This window comes from Podarcis tiliguerta, assembly GCF_965153285.1.
Source record: "Podarcis tiliguerta genome assembly, chromosome: 4".
NCBI lineage: Eukaryota > Metazoa > Chordata > Lepidosauria > Squamata > Lacertidae > Podarcis > Podarcis tiliguerta.
Window position 1 is genome coordinate 23,720,408 of NC_139537.1, and position 23,096 is coordinate 23,743,503.

Genomic DNA, 23,096 nt, shown 5'->3' on the forward strand with positions numbered 1-23,096 from the left:
GGAGGAATGGCAGCCACCAGCCTGACAGAACTTCAAGAGCGCCACTGAGTGTTTTCTTAAACCCAAAAAATAATGCCCACTCAAAATACATTGCCTTTAATGCCTTGTCAAATATGCCTGTGAAATTTGAGGGGCCATTTGGGTTTAACCCTATTTAAAGCTCCTTGCTTGCATCAGTCTGAAGGCTTATAGATAATTTCTAAATAAATTATTTTACTTTGTCCAATTCTCTGTCCATTAAATTAGATACATGTTAGATCATCTTGCTTGCTTTTAACATAGTAATCAGGAAACTGGTCTATTGTATGTGCTATTTAAAACATATCTTCCATGTCTTTGTCAAGTCTTTCAAATGAACTATTTTGAAGCAGTTACTGGATAACATTTTGTCCTTCAAAATTAGCTCTTTCAAACAATATGCTTTGCAACTCTAACTACAGTATGCACATTTCAGAATATGCTTTTTAAAAAGAAACAAATTACTTCATATAAAAATGCTGTGTTTTTAGTTTATCTAGTATTTAAGGGAAGGGTGTGGGAGAAGTGTGTTTCTAAAACTCTTGTTCCTGATACCACCCCTATCCACTACCATTTGCCAGAACAATATAAATGCAGATATCCCTTGCAGTTTGTTTATGGAATATATTTGCAGTAATGCCATACTGGTGCTTATTATTATCAAAAAGGGACTACTATGAACATTGTAACCCACTCTTATGACTCTGAATAAGAATTTGATCTTAGTGATTTTTTTTTCAACAACAGGCATAACTTTAACCTCCCTAAAGCCAAATGAGAGAGTCTTTCAGCTGCTTCCTAAAGGCAAAGCTAATCATTTTGTCTAGCAGAGGGCTTTTGTAGAGTTAGCTTTTGCAAGAAAGGACACCACTTGGCTGGTTTTGGCAATAGAAAATTACAAGGAGGGAAAGGGTTTCCCAAAGAAATAGGAAAGTGTGGGATACACCTGCACTCCCTTTTTAGAGTGAGGACAACTGGAGAACTCAGTGACATCGCAGGACCATATCTGGTTGACTACATAGCACTTTATGTCATCATGCTTACTGTATGACCCCTAAACATTTGGTACCATACAGTGAAGAAACCAATTCATTTTAAATTTGCACTGAAACAGTAGCTGCAAACTGCCACAAAAATATGCAAGGAAGAGGGTAAGGTAAGGCTTTATCATGAGCACTCTAAAATAGCAACATGGTGGACTCCCACATAAACCTGCCTATTCATGGAGGTTATTTTCAGAAGCCCTCCTCCACATCAGTCAAATACCCTTTTTATTTTCTCAAGAATTTTAACTTAATGGTATATTTTATGTTGCTGTTTTTATTCAGTTTTGCTTTACTATTTTATTAATATCATTGATGCTGTTTTATTGTATTATATCATTTGTGTGAACCACCTTGGAAATATTGAAGGAAGGTGCACACATTCCTTAAATAAAGTAATTTGCACTCCAATTTTGCTAAATAAATTACTATCATATTCTAGCTATTTTAAATACATAGCACCAGCTCCTCACTATGTTCTCAGTGTTGCTAATAAACATTGAAAACATGTTAATATTGGTAGTTAATATTTGGGTTTTTAAAAATTGGATCCATGATGCCTTGTTTTTTAGTGAAAAGCAGAGTTTTGTACTTTATTATAAAGATGAAAGATGCATATTTCAAACCGTTGCAAATGGTTATTTACTTTCTTAGTTTAGCTACTATCATTTGATATGCTTTTATTTTTCCTGTTTTGGTGTAAGTGTCTAAGAACTTAGAGCTTCTGCATTTTCACAAACCTAGCTTAATTAATAATGGACAGCTCAATAATTCCCATAAGCCTGTAATAATGTAGCTGTGGAGTCCTTTATCATTCAAATGCTTAGCCATTTCTCAAATAAAGTAGATGAATAAGTATTGCTTATAGAAGTAAGGGAGATTATTAGTAGTGGAAGACACATTTGAACTTGCTGAAAGGATTGCTTTTGTCTCTAGAAAGTCTTATTCTCGGAAATAATTACACTGAGTCTTTGCTTCATCCTTGCAATCTCCCTTTATTCACGCTTCTAAATTTCTGAATAGTGTGTTCTTGCTTGTTAATCCCTACAGGAATGCGGCTTTGGATATGGGGAGGATGCCCAGTGCATGACATGCAGACCAAACAGATTCAAGGAGGACAGGGGCTTTCAGAAGTGCAAACCATGTTTGGACTGCGCTCTAATAAATCGATTTCAGAAAGCCAATTGTTCTGCTACCAGCAATGCTGTTTGTGGAGACTGCTTGCCAGGGTGAGTTAAGGAATCATAAGGAAACTAGAAATAACTTGTCTGCAGGGTTAGTACAACACACTTCAGATTTAGAAAGCCCTACAATCTGAGACTTGGCTGGCTTTCCCATCATAGACTGATGACTCTACCTTTTTGTTTTGCTGATTATATCTTCAGGACTGATTTCATGTCCTTGATGAATACTTCAGTGCTTCAATGAGAAACATTACGTTATTCCAGCACTATGAAATCCATTAACCACATGTACAATAACCCCTCAAATTACGTATATTTAGCTTGTGCACATTCAGCTTTACACTTAACAAATAAATAGAGGGTGGGCATCCAGGAAAAAAAGACTTTGGCAATCCCACCTGCCATTGAACCCGATGTGTTTTGACTAGACACTATTTTGGCTTTAGGCACGATCCCCAGAACATAACCCAATGTAAATTGCAGGCTTACTGTATTCCACATGCTTTTCTGGTCATTTTAAAAAAGTTGTAAACATAATATCACTCTGACATGAAAAATTCTAATTTTCATGCTACCGTGCTTAAGCTAGTGCTGAAGAGTTGGTTTCTTTCACAGCACAACACATAGAATTTTATCAGAAAGATGGCACTACCTCTAAAAAGGTAGAGATCTCTTTTATTTGAGTGACCACAGCTGTGGAACAAGAGCTTAAAATATTCTCATATATGGTTAAATATAAGACTTGGTCTTATATTTGCATATGCACAAAACCATGGTTTAACACTATGTGGATGAGCCTCCATGAGCCCTTAAACAAAGTTTCAAACTCTGTTATTTATTCCTTTCCACTCCTGTTCCATGGCTAGAAGGACTTTTCCCAGGTTTGGTTTCAAAGAATCTCAGTTTAGCATTACTTTAAAAACATTAAATCATATACAGTGGTACCTTGGTTTGCATACGTCTTGGTTTGCATATGTTTTGGATTACAAACACGTCAAACCCGGAAGTGTATGTCCGTTTGCAACCTTTTTTTGGATTACAACCCCTTTTTTTATTACACACAAAAAAAGTTTGGAGGCCACATTAGCGAAAACACGCCTTGGGTTACAGCCTGTTTTGGTTTACAAACGGACCTCCATTTGGTTGTAAACCAAGGTACCACTGTAATGGTTAGTTGCTAAACAAGCAAACTTCAAACCATGAATTTATTAATATGGTTGTTTAACTAACCATTTGCCATGAATCACGGTTCCCAGCTTATACATAACAGTTAGCCAAGATTCTTTGAATCGAAACTTGGTAGAAGTGCTCCTCCCAGCTGCATGGGAGGACAGATGGGAGAGTATGCTAGCCTAGTGCTTCACATGGTCTTATAGAGGCTCATCCACACAACACGGCAAACCATTGTTTATCATTATGTACAGACTGTTGTCGGGTGAGGGGGAAATGGGCAGAAATTCCATACATAAGCTGTTTGGAATGTTGTACAGGTCCCCACACTCATCAGACCCTTTCTCAGAATGCTGCTCTTTGGTGATGTGGTGTTGGAAATTGACTGTTACTACTGTGAAACAAGTGGTGGTGGGGAAATAGCTAAAAAGAAAGCTGGTTTCATTGCTCCCTTCCCCCTCCCATTGAGAACTTTAATATCTGTCCTTGGTATTAATAGACATTGGATTTTATCCTCTAACTTAGTCACTGATTTACTGCATGATCTCACATTTTTCCAGAGCTGTTCTCTAGGTACACTCTTCCATATCTATGAAAGATGTCTGTATGTCCTGCTATTAAAATTTTGTAGACAACATGAGGAATGTGTGATCTGTTCCTCTGTCTTTCAGATTCTATAGAAAAACCAAGCTTGGGGGCTTTCAGGATATGGAATGTGTTCCTTGTGGTGACCCTCCACCTCCTTATGAACCTCACTGTAAGTGCTCCTGACAGTAAAATAGTATGATATTGAATTCAGGTTTGTTTGGGGGGTTTTTTGAACATGTACAGCTGAATTGAATTTGATAATTGAAACTGATATGTTGCCACAAATACCTCGCCTGGAAAAGCAAATGGCATATCACTAAAATAAAACTGCTTGATAATCCTAGCCTTTTAAAAGAGGCTGTCTAGCCTAGGCCCTGCTGATTTCCCAGTGCACTGTCCCAGGTTCTAACATGGGACAAACACTAGGCAGCCCTTCTCCAGGCAGAACTGGTACTCGAGAGCCTTTTCCCTTGCAGAATGAGGCGCAAGCTTCAGCCACAAATGGATGAATAGTGTACAAGCATGTTAACCAGTAATTGTTTCTCTGAGTGGTTTCCCAGCCCTTGTTCTTGTTGACCTTGGCTCCTCTTCACTTCTGAGCAGAACAATCCCAGATTTGAAGCTGAGCCTGGCTGTGGGGATAATCCTGGAGTTGTTTGTATGCCCTTGCTTCCTTGTGGTTTTAATGGAAGCCCTCTCTTTATGGCAAGAGGAGGAATGAAATGGAGTACTGTGCAGAAGGGCATGGCTAACCAGCTGGAACTGTGAATGGCTTTGTCCCACACTAACATTTTGCTGTGGGTCACATGTGTTATGATTTAATATTGACATGAACCGACAGTAGTTCTGTTTCATAATGAGTTCTGGTATCAAACTATCTTTCTAGTATTTTGATGCCATTCATGGTGCAGTTTTCTAATTTGTTTTTATTTGTGCGAAGAACAGTATACATCGGTGCAATATAAATAATAATTAAAATAGTAATGTGTGAATAAAATAATGCATTTTTAGTAAGAACATATAATGTTTTGCATAATGCTTCAAATTCATTCAAGTATTAAGCATACATTTGTACACTGCTAATTCTTTATCTCAAATAGATAAAAGTTGCAAATATGAAGGTTATGTGGCTATATAAATTAATCACAATGTGTATGCTTTGGCAAATTTTTGTTTGCTCTTGAATACAAGTTGAGGCTACACTTCCAGAGTTAAGGTCCCATCATATGGTGGGGCATTAATGAGGACTACAGAATGCTGGAAGCAGTTGATTATTACCCAGCTGGCTATAAATTTCAGGGCTAGCTTTCATCTTCACTCTCTCTGTAGACCTCTTTAAAACATGGTTTAAATATTTACTCATGGAAAAGCTGCTTGTGAATTGTTAAAAGACCATCAGAAAGTTGAAAGGATTTTGTAATGATCAAGTAAGGAGTGTAAAAGGCCAAGAGAATTGTTATCGTTCTTGGGTAAACTTTATAGGGTAAACAAAAAATTCTGTGTCATATGATAATAGCAACTGAAGCCTATGCATAAATTCATTTAAAATAGCAAGTCCAAATATTTGCATTTACTTACAGAGAAATTTGATTGTACAATGGCAGTGCAAGATTTTAAGCAGAAATTAAAACAATACTAAATTAATGTACAGTATATTCAATTATTTCTGTATTGAGGAGAAGAAAAAAACTTTTAATAAAGGTAGGAAAGTGTACCAAAAAAAACCTTACATTAAATTTTACTCAGTTATCTTCTGATGGGTTTTATTTATTTAAAACTTTTAAAAATCAGATGGAATTCATTACAACAAATAATAATCAAGCCCTTGTTAAGTCTTGGCTCTCCAAGACTGGTTGCAGAATGTTTAAAAAATAGTAGACATTAAGCTCATTGAGAATGAGAGCTGAACAATTTCACTGGCAGTACCTATTTTACATAGCTTACTTTAGTCAAGATGTGGGCTAATCTTATTTTCACCACCGATTGTCCAAAGCTGTATAAAACGTTTACTCTTCCACATTTGCGTGGACAGGCAGAGACCCCCCCAAGCCCCAGGGGACCCTCAGGAGGAATAATGACACCTGACAATGTGTTACGGGATTAAAATTGGCCACAACTTTATTAAATTCTCAGATGTAGGAAGACCTTGGCTTAGGCATTGGGCGTTTCTCCCTCCCAGTCCCCAGCCGAGGATCTGGGGAACATCAGGGTTATCCAAAGTGTGTGGGGATTGGGCTGACTCTGGAGAACATCTGTTCAAGCAGAGAGTCCGCCTCCCATTTCACCGCATTGTAGGGGAGAGCACTAACAACCCATTGGCGTATGGCCAGTGCCTCCCCTCAAAATAACCCCTTTAATGGGGAACCCTGGGATCGCCCCCCCCCCATTGAGAGAAGAGAGCCGACTGAGGACCAACAGGTAAGTTACACCCTCTATTGTGAGTGTGGGTGGTCCTAACTCTACCTGGCCAATTCCGTTGGCAACATCCCCCCCCCCAGCCGGGATTGGCTGATTGATGAGGCTAGGTGGAAACCTCCAGGCATCCAGCTTTGGGGGGGGGGGGCGGTGAAGCCAGCTACCCTGCCGGGGGTCTAGTAGTCTCTGGGGGGGGGGTAGCTGCTTGTGACCACGCAAAAGCCGCCCCCCAGTTAATGTGGGGAGCCATCATTCTGGATTGCTTCATGTTTCAATGTCTGGAATAAAAAAGCATTGATTTTCTGCAAGATTTTCTGACTAAACTATAGCAATGTTTTGAACTTTAGGCCAGAAGATGTTTTCCTAACACATGGCTCTTGCCAAAAACAGCAGCTGCATGTCTAGTTTCCTGGCTCCCTGTAACTTTTAGTACAGTTTCCCTGTTTTCACGACATCAAGACATTGTGTGTTTCTCTATTCCATTGCTTTTGACTGCTGGTGATAAAGCCTTTTATCTTCACATAATGTGTTTGCAAGACATACAGTTTCATAATACTATTTTTATATGAAGCAGTGATGTTTATTTTTCCCAGCATTTTGAATTCTGAGGTTGATATGTATCATCTTGTAAACAAATGTTTTGCCAGATATTAAGTATATTATAGCGGTTTTATTGAAGGTAAGCTTGGCATGCAAGAGAGTTTTTAGAAAGTTGAAATAACAATATTAAGCAGTTTAATAAGTGTGATGTTAGCTTCAGATCTTTTGCTCATTAAACTATGAAATAAGAACGTTAAACAAGTGAAATCAGTTTGATAACTTAGTTTAATACAAACATCCTATAAATGAATTTAACTACAGGTTTTCTCTGATTTTATCACACCCTTCTTTGTTACCTTACAGTGATTATATCTTTTATAAATGAAGGTCATTTGCAGAAGTATCATAAATACAATCAGTTGCAACTAAATTGAATTTTAAAAGCGTGCCTTGTCATCACTAATAGTTTAATTATACATCATTAGTGTTTAGTTATACGAGGAATAAATGTCACCTCAGATATTGTAATCATATTTGCCCTTTGTGTGATGTAGTAGCTAGGGTTGCCATATTTCAAAAAGTGAAAATATGGACACAAAAGTTGTTGAGCTTTGAGCTTTTTCTGGCAAAGTTGACAACATATCTGTTGTCATTCATCCAGGTTTTCCCATTTCTGCCTGTACACTGCTTCCGACTGCAGCAACCCTAGAGTTCTAGGACTAGGACAAGAACCTGGGAGATCGAGTTTCTGATTCCCATTTCACCATATTTCAATCTAACCTACCTCACAGAAATGTTGTGAGGATAAAATGGGGAGAGGGAGGACCTTTACAGCACCTTGGAGGAAAGGTGGAAAATAAATATTGCTTTATATCAGTCTGACTAGAAGAGAGTCTTCACAACATTTTATGTCGGTTACTCTGCTGTTCTATCACATTCAGGTAGGACTGCATAGGTTTGTATTTAGTGAGATGCCTGGAATGGAGTAGCAGTAGTCTTATATTTGGGCTGCACTGAATTTTGGAAGAGTCATATAAAGGACTATAGAACTTTCTTTTAATCCCAGCTTATAAAATCAATCAATATGGCTCTTATTATGCTTTTAAAAGAGTGGCAAAACTAGAACTGAATTCTGTAGCCCCTATTCAGAGGCCCTCTGCTTGACCAGCAACACTGATATACATGGTATAGTTTCACTATTCATTGCAGTGTTGCCAAAATTTCTATGCACGCCTTCCCTAAGGCCTATCCTATGCTAGCCAAAAGCACAGTGTGCACCTAGCTGGCTTCAACTAGTTTTGCCACAACTTTGCTACTTACTGGAAAAAAACCTTGGGTGGGTTGGTGGGTGGGTGGCAAAACAAGATAATGTAAATAGTGTCATTTGACAAAGACATATTCTAGAATCGAGGTTTATGGAAAGAGCTTCACAAGTTTGTAGTTTTGTTTCATTCTGTAATTTTTGTTCACAGCGACTTCAAGTCAGAAATGAAAAGAAAGCTTAGATGATAGGAGTTTTGGGCTGGGCTGCCATCAGTATGCTGATGACACCCAACTCTATCTGTTGATGGATGGCCACCCTGACTCGGCCCCAGACACACTGACCAGATGCTTGGAAGCTGTGGCTGGATGGTTACGTGGGAGCCGGTTGAAGTTAAATCCTTCGAAGACAGAGGTCCTCTGGCTGGGACGGGACGATATGGGATTGAGGGGGCAACTCCCATCTCTAGCGGGGGTGCAATTAGTGCCAGCACCATCCGTTAAGAGTTTGGGTGTAATCTTCGACACCTCCCTCTCCATGGAGGCGCAGATTGCAGCTATAACAAAGGCGGCATTTTTTCATCTCCGCCAAGCTAAGCAGTTGGCTCCTTACCTCTCTCGCCCTGACCTAGCCACTGTGATCCATGCGACGGTCACCTCCAGACTGGATTATTGTAACTCGCTCTACGTGGGGCTGCCCTTGAGACTGACCCAGAAACTCCAGAGGGTGCAGAATGCCGCAGCGAGACTCCTTACAGGGTCTTCACTGCGAGATCACATTCATCCGGTGCTATACCAGCTGCACTGGCTCCCGGTGGAGTACAGGATCAGGTTTAAGGTGCTGGTTTTAACCTTTAAAGCCCTATACGGCCTAGGACCCTCGTACCTACGGGACCGCCTCTCCTGGTATGCCCCACAGAGAAACCTACGCTCGTCAAATAAAAACATCCTGAAGGTCCCAGGCCTCAGAGAGGTTAGGCTGGCCTCAACTAGAGCCAGGGCTTTCTCGGCTGCGGCTCCAATCTGGTGGAACTCTCTGTCACAAGAGACTAGGGCCCTGCGGGACCTGACATCTTTCCGCAGAGCCTGCAAGACAGAGTTGTTCCACCAGGCCTTTGGTCAGGTCCCAGCCTGACTCCCTCCTCTGGCAACCTGCACAGAATTTTGCTCAACGGTTGCCATTAATTTGACTTTAATTAATTTTTATAATGGAATGTTTTTAGAATGTTTGATTATTTGATTGTTTGATTATTTAATTGTTGTTAGCCGCCCTGAGCCCGGCTTCGGCTGGGGAGGGCGGGATATAAATAAAATTTATTATTATTATTTATTATTATTATGTCATGAAATGTAAGCAATACACTGGGGGTGTGGGGGTGTGAAGGACAAATCTTCCAAGGCTCCCTTTGGTTTGGCTCAGGATTTTCCAGGTTTCCCAAAATAAAATTTGATTGCCTTGGAGCAGGTTTGCTTACCTCCACTGGGCCCATGGCTGAGCCATGTGCCTCAAACATTCCCCCTTCCATCTCCTTACCTGATGAATTGGCTGGGTGTAGTAGCAGCAAAGGAGAAAAGGGTGGCATTTTTTCAAGCCTCTCTTCTCATTTCCCTCAATCACTTGTCATCTAAGTGACAAAATGCAGTGCACTAGAGGATCATGCTCCATCATGGCTTCCTCATGCTGTTAGCCAGATTGCAAGGTGATAGTGGGATGGTGTGTGGTGCAAAGTGAAAAGTGTATTTCTTTCAAGGGCTCTTAAAAGCTAGTGGAATGGGCTTTTAAATGTTTATTTTTAGAGGGGGGTTTTAAATGTGAAACTGAAAAAATAAATTGAACTACAATGCTGTGAACTGCTCCATGGGTCCTTCAGCTTACATAGCATGTCCTTTGTCACAGAGCTGTAGACTTTCCATGCTGGCTGTTCATGGATGATGCTCATTTATGTTACATTTTTCTCCAGCTTCCTTTGGATCCATCTGATTGTACTATGGGGGTTAGGAAGCAGGTTTGTATTTGATTAGAATTAATTTTACTAATTGCAGGTAGTAGAGATTGAGATATTATCTTTTAGGTGACATTAGTATTCCCTTTTACTTTCTCCTGTGACCTGCCAGTCACTGGTGGCTTTATATTTTTCTCAAGGAAATAAGGCACAATGAATGGCTAGTTTGTTCACTGTACAAACCTCCCTTCCTGCTAGTGTTTTCCTCAAAAGGTCTACAAAAGCCAAAGACACGGCCTATTGTCTCAGGGCTTAAATAGATAAAAGGTATTCTTAGAGACTTCTGCATTAGCATTAATCCTTTTGTATCAAGAGTCGAGAAAGAAAAAAAGCAAAACTAATATTACCAGTAAAGGAAGGGAGGAAAATGAGTAGCTCAATGCATTAAAGAAATAGAGAAATAAGTAGTCAGATGGGCAGGGTACAACTAATAAATTGTTATTGTTGTACTTAATTGTGCACAATTAAGAACAACAGCAGGAAGAGAATTTTCCATTTGCTTTTCTTCCCTGTGTTTTGTTATAAGCAGTTTGTAGCTAGTTGCTTTCTCCATATCAGTTGGTACACACTTCAGAAGCTTGTAATGCCTAGATTATAGCTAGTTCATCTGCCTGGCCTCTCAGAGCTATCAGGCAGAAAGAGGTGTGAGAGAGCATTAGGCAGAAATAAAATGTTTGTGTCTGTATAACAGAAACATGTTCAAAACATTGGATGATGTTTTACTCACAGACCCATTGAAATTAATAAGCATACCTAAATTAGGTTCATTAATTTCACTGGGTATGCTCTGAGTCAAACTAAATTGAATACTACCCATTCCTACTAGTTTCTTAATTCTATTTTCTTTTTTAAAAATACATCCACGTTGATTTCAGCTGGACACACTTTGAAATAAATGTGCTGCCCAAGTCTTTTTGTCCCCATTATTTCCACCAAACTCCCTTGTTAATAAGTAGCCATGTATGGAGGCTGAAAAACACAAGTCAGTGCTTTTCTTTTGACAACTGAGGTCTTTATTTATCATGCATCATACTGAGTTGCCCCCCCCCCCCAAATTTTGTGTCTAGACTGCTCCTTCCCTGGAGCTCAGAAGTCCTCTGAAGCACCTCTAAGACAATCAGCTAACATATTTTTGCCACTCATGCTTTTGGCTTACTGACTTGACTTCTTTCCCTCCAGCTTTTCTTAAAATTACCTTTAAAAGTGCTGTCTCAGTATTTTATTCTCTGACTAGGCCTCACCCTCCTGAGGAGACTCCAGATGACTGAAAACAGTGCACCCCAGGGATGTCCCATTGTGTTTATCAAGCAGGTTGCATACTCAGTGTTTTGCAAGTCAGCTCTGTACATGGTTATTCACACTACTTGATGGAGAAAAAAGAAAGGTCGTTTGTATATCAAAGCTTTAAAGATAGAATATATTATTCCTGCTCAATCTGTAAAAAAATGTACCTTTTTCTGATGGGTACCGTATTTTTCGCTCTATAGGACGCACTTTTTCCCCTCCAAAAATGAAGGGGAAATGTGTGTGCGTCCTATGGAGCGAATGCAGGCTTTCACTGAGAGCCCTCCAGGCTTCAGGAAGCTATCCGCAAACCTTAGGAGCACTCCCCCAGCCCGCAAGCTCTGGGAGCGGCGGCAAGGCTGTGCAACCTTGCCTCCGCTCCCAGACTTGTTCTGGGGGCTGGGGTCGGGGGAAGCTCGTGCTTCCCCCGCCCCAGCCCCACGGCGAAAAACGAAGCCGCTCACAGCCTCTCCCGGCTGGAGAGGTTGTGTGTGGCTAAAGAGGAAGCCAAGACAGCCAGCGGGATCCATCCTTTGCTGGCTCTCTTGGCTTCTTTGCTCTTTGAGGCTGGGGGGGGGGAATAATTTTTTTTCTTTATTTCACCCCCTAAAAACTAGGTATTTTGTGTGGTATTCAAATATCTTACAACGTACATTAAGCTGGCTAATTTCCAGTTTCTTTAGGAACATTTAAACTGAAAACTGAACTCCTCTTGTGTTTGAATAGCTATCCATTGACATATAAATTCAGTTATGTTAGAATTCCTGTTTATCCATATTAATTACTTAGATACATATATGGAGCCCAGAGGATACATATAGGCCACAACAAATACCTGTCTTATTGCTCCTCTCTCATAAAGCACTTACGGCTATTGTGGCCTATCACGGGGTGTGGGGTGTGATTTAACCTCTTCCCTCACACTATGATTAGTGAAATCCTAACCATGTCTACTCAGAAGTAAGTTCTTTTGAATTCAGTGGGGCTTCCTCGCAGGTATGTGTGTTAGTTTTGCAGCCTAAAGTTGTGAGAATCCAAGGAGTTTCAGTTGTCCAAATTTTTCCCATCCTACCTGTGAGTTTTGTTCTCAGACTTGCTGTCATACATATCATTTTTATTTCTTGTTCTGGTTGTTGAAATGGTGGGGGTACCTTGTTTTGTTTTTATGTGTTGACTTGTCATTTTTATTTTTATTACGGATATGGACTTCAAAGGGGGAAGAAGCCTGGGCCTCTTTAGACCTCTGAGGGAGCCTAATTCTGTCTAAAAGGAGGTCTGTGCATGTCTCTGATATCCCAGCTCAACTTTCTCCATTCTGCCGTAAGACCGTAGAGCCACATTATTTCATGGTCAAACTGGAAGGAGATATGGGATGCATACACAGTCCTTCCATTTCCCCTAACAGGCACATCTTGGTGCATATAACCAAGGGTAGAAACATGAGTTTTATGAACTAAAAGGATTATACCAATAGTCTGTAATGTTTTAACTTTATGATGTGGAAAGGGTGAAGAAGGTGTTAATTTGAACTACAGGGATTGAGAATGTCAGTATTTCTCTTAACCAGCCTTCTGCACAAGTTAGTACTAGAAGCAACCTTTCATCTCTTGAGTCAATCCTATAATTAGCATCATTCTTTGCCAGAGGCTGAGTGAGTGTTTGTTTTAGGTATAATATGTCTGCAAGATATTTAACTTAATCATTACTTTTTATTAACAAAGAGCTAGCTGCTCAGTTATCAGATTTAAGTGAACTTGAAATTCCTCAGAGAAAATGGGATAATGATTGACCTATACTGTGTGGATGCTCTTTGCGGTTGGCCTTGTATATTTATCAGTAGGCTGACCCTTAAGGCGACTTACAGTATTCATGCTTTGAATTTAGAAAGCAGTATTGAAGGCTAAGTAGTGACTAATCTGCTAGATGCAGCTCATTGAACAACTAGATTGCATAGATCTTATCTACATCCATTCTGTTGGGTTTGTTCTCTGAATTTACTGTATTGTCCATCTCAGTAAAGGAGCATAATTTTTCAGTGGCATTTCATTTGGGTTTGCATGAGAAGCTAATATGCTTGAAAACCAGAAATATTATTTTGCTCAGGCTGTACATTTCAAATTGTTTAGTTTCTCAAATCTTTCCTTCCAGAAGTTGTAGGACAAGGCTTCATGTGCATTGAACAAATGTGGCATCAACCCTTAGGAGCTAGTTTAGCAATGTGTTGTATTCATCTTTAGCTGCTAATATGCTGCCAGGTGTGCAGCAAGTCAGTAGAATCCAAAGTAAACTTTCAGCACTTCACTTGGGAGCATGCAGCAGCTTGTTCTGCCTCAGGAGCCCAGTGCGTTGGCTAGTCCTGGAACAAACACGCAGATCCTTGAAGAAGAACAAGTTTTCTAGGTGCTTTAAGGCAGGTGCAGAAGGCCTCAACTTGGTGTGTGGAGACTAGCAGACAGTGAGAAACATCTAACAGCATCCTGTAAGCAGAGAGGCAACACAGCAGGGAAGTAGCAGTTGTACTAACTTCTATAGGATATTGTGTCTGAGGAGCCAGCAGGATTACACCCAGGGCTCTAATATTTTTGTGTTCATCTGTGTTCGTTCTATTTAATCATATAAAATGTTCAGTGCTTTTTGCCCCCTATTTTTAGGGACTCCGATTTAAGAGAAGGGGGGGGGGGGCGAGATACTATCTGTGTACAAAACAAGCCCAAATTTTGAACATTATTTTAGAGTAAAAAAATACATGGAAAAGTACGGTATATATGTGTGTGTGTGTGTGTGTGTGTGTGTTTTAGGGTTTGCAAACACAAAATACATTTTTATTTTCTTATGAACACTATTACAATTCCCTTTATTAATGAAAAACATTTTTAAAATTAATTTAGAAATAAGACTTCTAAGCGAACATAGTAGACAGTGGAAAGCATAGCCTGATGTAATAAGCAGTTGGCTGTGTTCCTTGAATGGCTTTGTGTGTAAAGTTATGTATACTGGAAAGTACATGGTCACAAAGGAGTGGAGGGGAAAGAAAGAGAAAACAAGATAAATTAAGGATTTGTGTGTGTTTTATTTCTAATCCAATATATGAATACTGTATTTTTTAAAAAAATAGCTGGGGAAATGTCAACAGTTCTGTATATTGGCAACTGCTTATATTATGCAGCTGGGATTACTTAGTATAACCACAAATATTGCTCAGGTTTTTTTGTTTAAAGAACACCCTGCGTTTGAGTTTACATCGAGATTGCAAAAACGTTATTGACTTGCAGAATAAAGAATTTTTATTTGAAATAATCCAAGAAACAGTCTGAAAAATATTTATTACTAATATTATGTATATACAAAGAAAAATAAAATGTTTCCCATCAATAATAAATCTATTTCACTACAGCCACAATTTCACTTAGTTTCATTTTTATAATGAAATAACAACTCATATATTTGCTTAAAGAGAAAAGCTTTCCAGTGTTCCATTGGTCATATTTTTTCTGTTCCCTTTATGAATCTAAATAAAAAAGTAATATTGAATCATACCACTTTTATTATTGACTCAAATTGATTAACTATTCATAACAAATTATATCTTAAAGTTCCAGAATCAGGCATGGACCACAATACAAAAGAGATAATCTGCAAAGTTATCATCATTGGGAATAAAAGGGCAAAGAAGAGTATACATCTTGCATGAACATACCGTACTTTTCAATATATAAGATGCCCCCTATTTGGGGGGACTCAAATTTCAGAAAATGTGGAGATGGCACAGAGTTGTTGAGCTGATTACCGAGTGTTGTAGAGCTTTTCTTGGGGGGGGGGGGATTGCTGAAAACTGCTCACCTGCACACGTCACAAAATCCACCTCACATCTGTCCCCTTGCTGGCAAAAGCTGCCAATCGCACAACCAGTTGCCGCAGCGTCAGCCAATCAACACCACCCATTGACACAGCAACCAATAACATGCACACTAGCCGCTAACAGCCGCAGCGGCAACCAATCAAACGTCCACCCTATTCACTACCCATGTATAAGATGACCCCAATTTTTTAGCTTGATTTTTAAGGAAAATAACATAGTCTTATACACAGAAAAGTATGGTATGTACTCAGGCTATGGAATACCATGCTCTAAAGGCTCCTCCATGAGTCCCCTTCACTAAAACTGTGCTTTTTTTCCTTTTTTTAATGATACATTTACTAAACATGCATTTGTAATAAACTAAAATAATCATGTCTTCCCAGTTATACCCCAGTCTGAACTACTTGTCCCTGTCAGTGTATTTTATCGTCCCTTTCGTGTTGGAGTAGCATTGGCTTGGATCCACAGTTGCACTTCCACTCATTGAATATTTCTTTCCCTGAGTGGAAGGAGCACCTATTTGATCCAGCTGTCTGTTCGATCCAGTCCAGCACTTTTTTGTTTTTATTTGTTTGCATTGATAAAGCTCACCCCAGTCTACTGACACTAATGAAATCATTCCATTAGTTTCAGTGCAACTAAATTGTCTTGAGTTCTGGTACACTGGTTTGTGGAGGCTGTAAATTTTGTAGTTACAGCTAGAAGTTTATGAAGAAAGAAGGAATTGGGAAGTATTTGTGTTAAAAACATTTTAAAAGGATGAACAGAGCAAGATGAATTATGTACTGAGGACTCATGAATCATCCCTTTTAACATATCTGTACAATATAAGTGTGGATGGAGCTTTTGATCCAGGCATGCTCTGTTATTAACCTGAGCCGCCTTTCACATCCCACAGTTGTCTGGTTACTTCCTTTTCTTTCCTGCCCTTTCCATGTACCCCGGTCATTCCTTCACCCTTATTTTCCCCATACATATATTTTTATTCTTCTCTCGCTTCCAGGTTGCACAGGCAATGTAGGAGCTCATAATAGAGGTCATCGCATGAAAATGACTCCTCACTACAATTCAGTACATTTTGTAGGCTTGGCATAGCGGCTTGTTTTTTACATGTAAGAGTTTTATAGTTATTTTACCATATTTTGGCAGTGCTTGGTCTCCTAACTAGCCATTATGACTACAAAGATCATTTTTCAGGAAATTATAGACTTTCAGTCTTGTCCAGGCATGCTTGTGGGAACAGGCAGATTTTACATGTTTTCAGAAGCTAATACGTTTGGGCTGCTTTCTTCTGATCTTTTGTCTCATGAAATCTTTGTTGTTTTTTGCCTGTGAAGTTGCTGTACTGATGTGGGCTTCTGTAAGCACTGCAATTCATGTCAGTTGCAAGAAATAAGCCTCCTAATGTCTTTTACTGCAATGAGTGAACCTATTTGGGCTGGAGACAGATTATAGCTTGCTTCCAGAGAACTGAAGGCAGTCTGAAAGAGGAACCAATGGTTGTTGTGTGCACAGTGATCCTAGTTTGCCACTGGTGAACAGGTTTTGCATATTTTTATAGAAGCCTCTGTGAACAACAGTAATAATAACTAGCCTACTTCAATCATCCATCATTCACAGGGTGGCATTATGGCAATAGGATCTGCCCTTGACCAATGTTCATTATAACATGTGTAGAGACCAACTGTACATATGAAGAAGTGGTCTGTACATCTAAATATAAGTGTGTAGGTTGGACATGACACTGCACCTCTACACACATTACAGACTTTGTTAAATGTCTGATGAAGGCTAATGAACAAAAGAAAAATGTTTTTTATCTATTCGCAAAAATGTTGTATCCAACTAAGTTCTCAGAGGAGACACAACTGAAGTTAATGGACCTAACCTAGTCACATTCGTTAATTTCAGTGGATCTACATCTACCCAAAGTCTTTACCGGTATATACCACCTTATACCAGCGAGACACTGTACAAATAACAAAGAATGCATAAATGAACAGAAAATGAACAATACATTAATATACCAATAATAATAAAATGCAGCCCTAAGCCAAAGGCTTAATTAATTATTGACATGAAATGCCAGAAAGGCTTGAGTTCAGAGGTACGTTTTTAACAAGTGCCAAAATATCCTCCCTTGCACATGTCAGAACTCCAAAGTCAAGTGATTCAGTAGAAAGCAGGTCACCAGAGAGAAGACCCCCCCTCCAATTGCTGCCAATCAAGATTAGCCCAGTAAGAGGGTCTCTACAGCAAAGCACAATGCTCTGACAGGGCAGTAGGAAGCAAGGCACTCCTGCAGGCATCCTGGTTAATAAATAATAAATTAATAATAATAATAATAATAATAATAATATCCCACCCATCTGGCTTGGTTTCCCTGGCCATTTGGTTCCAAGTTGTTCAAGACTTTATAGGTTTAAACCTGAACTTGATCTGGAAACTTATTGGCAACCCATACAGGTCTTTTAGGTGCAGTTCAATATGTGTTTGATAGAACACCTCCAAGTAACCATGCTACAGCATTCTGCACCAATTTCAGTTTATGGACCCAGCTCTGAGGAAGCCCCATATAGAGCACTTTAAGGTAGCCCTTTCTAGAGATTACCAATGCATCAGACACAATGGCTAGATTATTAAAGAATGATGATGATGATGATGATGATGATGATTAATTTATTATTTATACCCCGCCCATCTGGCTGGGTTTCCCCAGCCACTCTGGGCGGCTTCCAACAAAATATTAAAATACAATAGTGCGTCAAACACTTAAACACTAAAACCCTAAACAGGGCTGCCTTCAGATGTCTTCTAAAAGTCTGGTAGTTGTTCTTCTCTTTGACATCTGGTGGGAGGGCGTTCCACAGGGCTGGTGTCACTACCGAGAAGGCCCTCTGCCTGGTTCCCTGTAACTTGCCTTCTCGCAGTGAGGGAACCGCCAGAAGTCCCTCAGCGCTGGACCTCAGTGTCCGGGTGGAACGTTGGGGGTGGAGACGCTCCTTCACATAGTTGGTATACCAGCCACTAAAGCCACTTTGGCTTCCAGGAACAAATAAGAATTGAAAACTCTCAAGCTGTGTACCTGTGTAATCTAAAACATGCACATTACCCCACTCCCAGACCTGGAAACCACCCTCCCACAGGAACTCAGTCTAGCTAGGATTCATTTTCAACTTATTGACCCTCACTCAACCCATTACTGTAAACCAGTACACAGTCTATAACAGACAAATAAAGCTGGGTATCATCAGCATAATGCTGACACTATGCTCCAAACTTCCACAGGGATCATTACCAGCAAATTCATATAAACATTAAGTAGCATGAGGGACAGTATAGTCCCCTGTGGCACCCCATAATACAAGTGGCAGGGGACTGAGGTGCAGTCACTCAAAGTTCTTTGATACCTGTCCAGCGGATAAGAGTCAAACCTTTGCAACAAAGTGTGCCCAACTCCCATCTCACACAACCAGTCAAGGAGTATACCTTGCTCAATGATATCAAAAGCTGATGAGAGAGCCAGCAAGAGTTTACAGGTCTGAACTCCCTCTGTCCCTCTCCTGGTAAAGCTCATCTAAGTGACCAAGGCCAATTCAGTCCCAAAAGCAGGCCTAAGCCTGTGCCTGGAGCTGAGCTGTCACCACTCTCACAAGTGGTCCAGAGTTGGAGTTTTTAAGCAGACGTCATTGCACTACCTTTTCAAGATGGCTGCTTCCTCATTAAATGACATCTTCATAACTCCCTGGACTCACCTGGATAATACCCCCCCCCCAGCAAGTACAAAGAAGCAATGAGGGATCAAGACAGCAAGCTGGCTGAACAGATACAAGCACCTGATCCACAGCCTCAAGCCTCAATCGATGAAAATAATTCTACAGTTTCTGAGCAAATGGGGCATTGGACACCTCTCAATGGCCTGTCACAACTGTGGCATTGAAGTCATTACAGAGACAGACAATTTTGCCTTTGAAAGTGCCTCTGCAGATTTGTCACTCATGCCTCTGAGGGCTGTAAAGCCTCACGTAGCAAATCAATGTCCATTGCTTTACACCTGGAAAAGCTCTGTTGGACTACTTAACAAAGCAAAGGAAACTAAAAAGTAGACCTTTTCAGTCTGCAGTAGCATGCAATGATTGTGTGTGTGTGTGTGTGTGTGTGTGCGCGCGCGCGCGTGTGCTCTAGCACACATTCAGTCATCTTTGCAGCAAGTCCTTTGCTATTTATATTCAAGCCATCTTTCGGTCTGATTCATTGCTTGCAGCTCTCCAGTATACTAGTCTATCTATTATGAGAGAGAATGCTTTTCACTGATCTCTTAAAAAACACTATTTTGTGTTTTAATACTGTAACATTTTAATTAACAACAAGAAGAGTTCACGTTTGCAGAATGGAGCTTTCCAGCTCCTTCCCTCTGCAGCCCCTTGCATGCCCTGAAAATCTGATGCTGGGGCTTGAAAGGTCCTTGGGAATGGTATGGGATGCAGGCAGATTATTGCCCCTCCCTTACATGAATTGAGGAACAACTTCAGATCCAAGCTCTGTTCCCAGCTTTAAACATTTTCAGCCCCTGTTGTTTGTGGCATGCTGAAAATAATAACCCCCTTTATTTCTGGCCACTCCCTGAATGGCCCAGATCATTAGTATTCAAAGTTGGCAAAAGGTCCTTGGATGAATTCCTTCTGAGGACATTGATCTCCATTTGCAGCTTAAGACAAAATGACTCTTGGAACATCCCAAGTATTTTAATAAGTTTCCTTAGCATGGAAAATATGTATGCTACACTCATCAGCTGTGTGGCTTATGAATCCTTCTAGTTGTTAAGTATCTGTGCATACAGGCTTTCAAAGCTAATACATTTTCTGTCTTAGATTCTTTTTCTGAACTTTTTTATGCTGTTTCTTCTTTGGGGTTAACTTTGTGGCAAAATATCTGAACATTTTAAAAATGAAACTTAAGTTTTAATAAATGGTGATTTGTGATAAAGAAAACCTGTGGAAAACATACTGTGGTGGACTCTACTTAATATGCTAGATGTAGAAAACCTTTAGCAGATATACTGTTCTAATTGCTGAAATATTTTATTTTTCATTTATAACCATTAATTACTTAATCCAAACCAGTGATGCAATCAGTAACCTGATCCTGGAAAATCTGTGCAAACAATAAGGCTTGTTGTCTTGGATGTACCAAGAAGTTACTTTTTTTAAAGCTAAGCACATGAGAGGAAGGAGAGCAGGGTTCATATTTGATACATCAGAACCATCACTAAATACTCTTTAGTTCTATGATGGTGTAAATTGGGCAAAGCTGGTAGGAAACTTTGTCTGCTACAGTGTTGCTGTGAAAACATGTTTAAAAATTCCATTTACATCAGAAAAGCAGAGAAGAAAGCAAATCTATATTTTAAGTTCTGCTCAATCAATAGAATTTGTGCTCAAAGGTTTGTTTCCAATGTATTTGATATTTAAGTAGTTGCTTTGTGGCTTGGCTGATTCTTCATTTATATTGCTTAATCAGTGGATAGATTCTATGGCATGAATTTTCATATAAGTTGATTCTACAATAGAACATGCAATTCTTATACCACTATAGAACTGTATTTGTCATAACGTTGTTGTTATTACCCGTCTATTACTATTATTACTACCCGTCCTTCACCAGAAAGTCCCAGGGAAGGGTTACAGCAATATATAAAATACAGCATTAAAAACAGTTTAAAATAAATTACAGTCACAAGTAGTTTGAATCCTAATAAGTATCAAAGGCCAGAGTAAAGAGGTGTGTCTAAAGCATGTGACAAAAACTACAATGAAAGTACCCCTCTTTGAGAAGGGAATTCCACAATCTGCCAGAAAAATTCCTTCTCCTGGGTCCGCACACCCCAGACCTCTGAGAACAGTGAAACTACCAAGAGGGTCCTACTCTGGTGAATCTTAAGGCCCAAGAGGGTCTTTAGGGAAAGAGGTAGGCTTTCAGATATTTGGGGACCTAAGCAATTTAGGGCTTTGAACTGGCAGCCAGTGCAGCTGTTATAAAACAGGGGTCATATGAGTTCTAAATGCAACTCAAATCAGTAATTGGACCACTATATTTTGGACCACTTGAATTTCTGAAGTAACAAGGTTAAATCCAGGAGCACCCCCAAGCTGTTTAGAAAACAGTTATGTCAAAACAACTAATGTCTGGCATTACATTTATGAATAAGCTGCATTAAATATGCTTATGTTATATTTGTTGTTGAGGATGTTGTTCCTCTGAGCACTAAGTGCTTCTTGGGTGTTCCTTGCATCTGATTTCATATAGCTAAAAAGTATATGTACTTATCTTTATTTAGGCACTACCAAAGTGAATCTGGTGAAAATCCCATCAACTGCTTCCAGTCCACGAGACACTGCTTTAGCTGCTGTGATATGCAGCGCACTGGCAACTGTACTGTTAGCCCTTCTCATCCTTTGTGTTATCTATTGTAAAAGGCAATTCATGGAAAAGAAGCCAAGCTGTAAGTTTTCCATATTATATGTTTAATAATGTTGCCTTTGTTTTCTTTGCCTTTAAACCAATAACTTTTTCACCTGAATTTTCATAATGAGCATCTTATTACACTTTGGAGCTGATTCTCAAAGCATTTCCTTCACCTTGAGTGATTACATCATAGACAATAATTGATTGAAAGGTTGTTGTGTGACTCTGATGAACATACGCCCAACCACCACATGTCTAGATGCTTGTTAGTCTTGCCTGGCATGTGGTGAACCCATTCACAAGACTACGCATGCATCAAAAAACGACCCAAACCAAAATCATGTGTGAAAGATGTTCTTTAAATTAGCAATGTCAAATAGCAGCAGGTGGACCATAATTTCCTATCAGACAACCAAAAGTAATCCATGCCTGGGTTTTTCTTATAGGGAAAAAAGCAGACAAAGAACATTTCTTATTCAGCAACTTTTGATTGCTTTCAGCTCTACACTAGAATTGGGGTCTACCCTGTACTTCTGGTTGGAAAGAACTTCTTCTTCTGCAAATGGTTTCTATTACACTTCTGCCAGACTAGGACTGGGTACACGCTATACCTTTAAAGCACATTTAAAGAATTCTGGTTTAAGCTTGTTAAGAGTTGCTGTGAATTGTAACTCTGTGAGGGGTAATGTACAATACCCAGAATTCTTTGAGGAGCAAAATGCGCTTTGAATGTGCTTTAAAGGTATAGTGCATACTCAATCTAGATAGTTACTTCACAGTGCTTTAGAATCTTAACTGTGGACCCAAAAGCAGAGAGATCTAAATGATTCATAATGAAGTGCTTCGTCACTGAATAAATTTTGTACATGAATGTGGAATTATGCTGGTTATGATTAGAAAAAACTGTAAACAAAACCGAGACAGTTTAACCATTTCAAATGTCTTTTCTATTCTTAAGGGTCTGTGCGATCACAGGATATTCACTATGAAGGCTCTGAGCTTTCATGTTTTGACAGACCACAACTTAATGTGTATGCTCATAGAACATGCTGCCAATGTCAGCGGGACCCATCACAGATATGTCGTAAGTGCATTCATTTTGGGTGAGGTTTATGGGGAAAGGACAAGTGCAAGCAGCAGGGACATAAGAGATAAAGAGAAAAGTTAAAAGATCAAATTCTGAAATTATACTCTTCATAGGAGTTTGAATCTCTGTAACCAAACCTTGCTACATGGATCTCAATATTCTAACATAACAAAAACAATT

General features: G+C 39.6%; 1 protein-coding gene across 9 annotated transcripts in view; it reads left to right on the forward strand.

The window, feature by feature from the left end:
- TNFRSF19 (TNF receptor superfamily member 19) overlaps nucleotides 1–23,096 on the forward strand; it is a 53,034-nt gene that overhangs the window by 24,243 nt on the left and 5,695 nt on the right. For all 9 annotated transcript variants that reach the window (XM_083436683.1, XM_083436687.1, XM_083436682.1 and 6 more), the window contains 4 exons: nucleotides 2,112–2,290; nucleotides 4,087–4,172; nucleotides 21,702–21,866; nucleotides 22,788–22,913. In XM_083436683.1, the coding sequence (XP_083292809.1) occupies nucleotides 2,112–2,290; nucleotides 4,087–4,172; nucleotides 21,702–21,866; nucleotides 22,788–22,913 (556 nt within the window). The remainder of the gene's footprint in view (nucleotides 1–2,111; nucleotides 2,291–4,086; nucleotides 4,173–21,701; nucleotides 21,867–22,787; nucleotides 22,914–23,096) is intronic.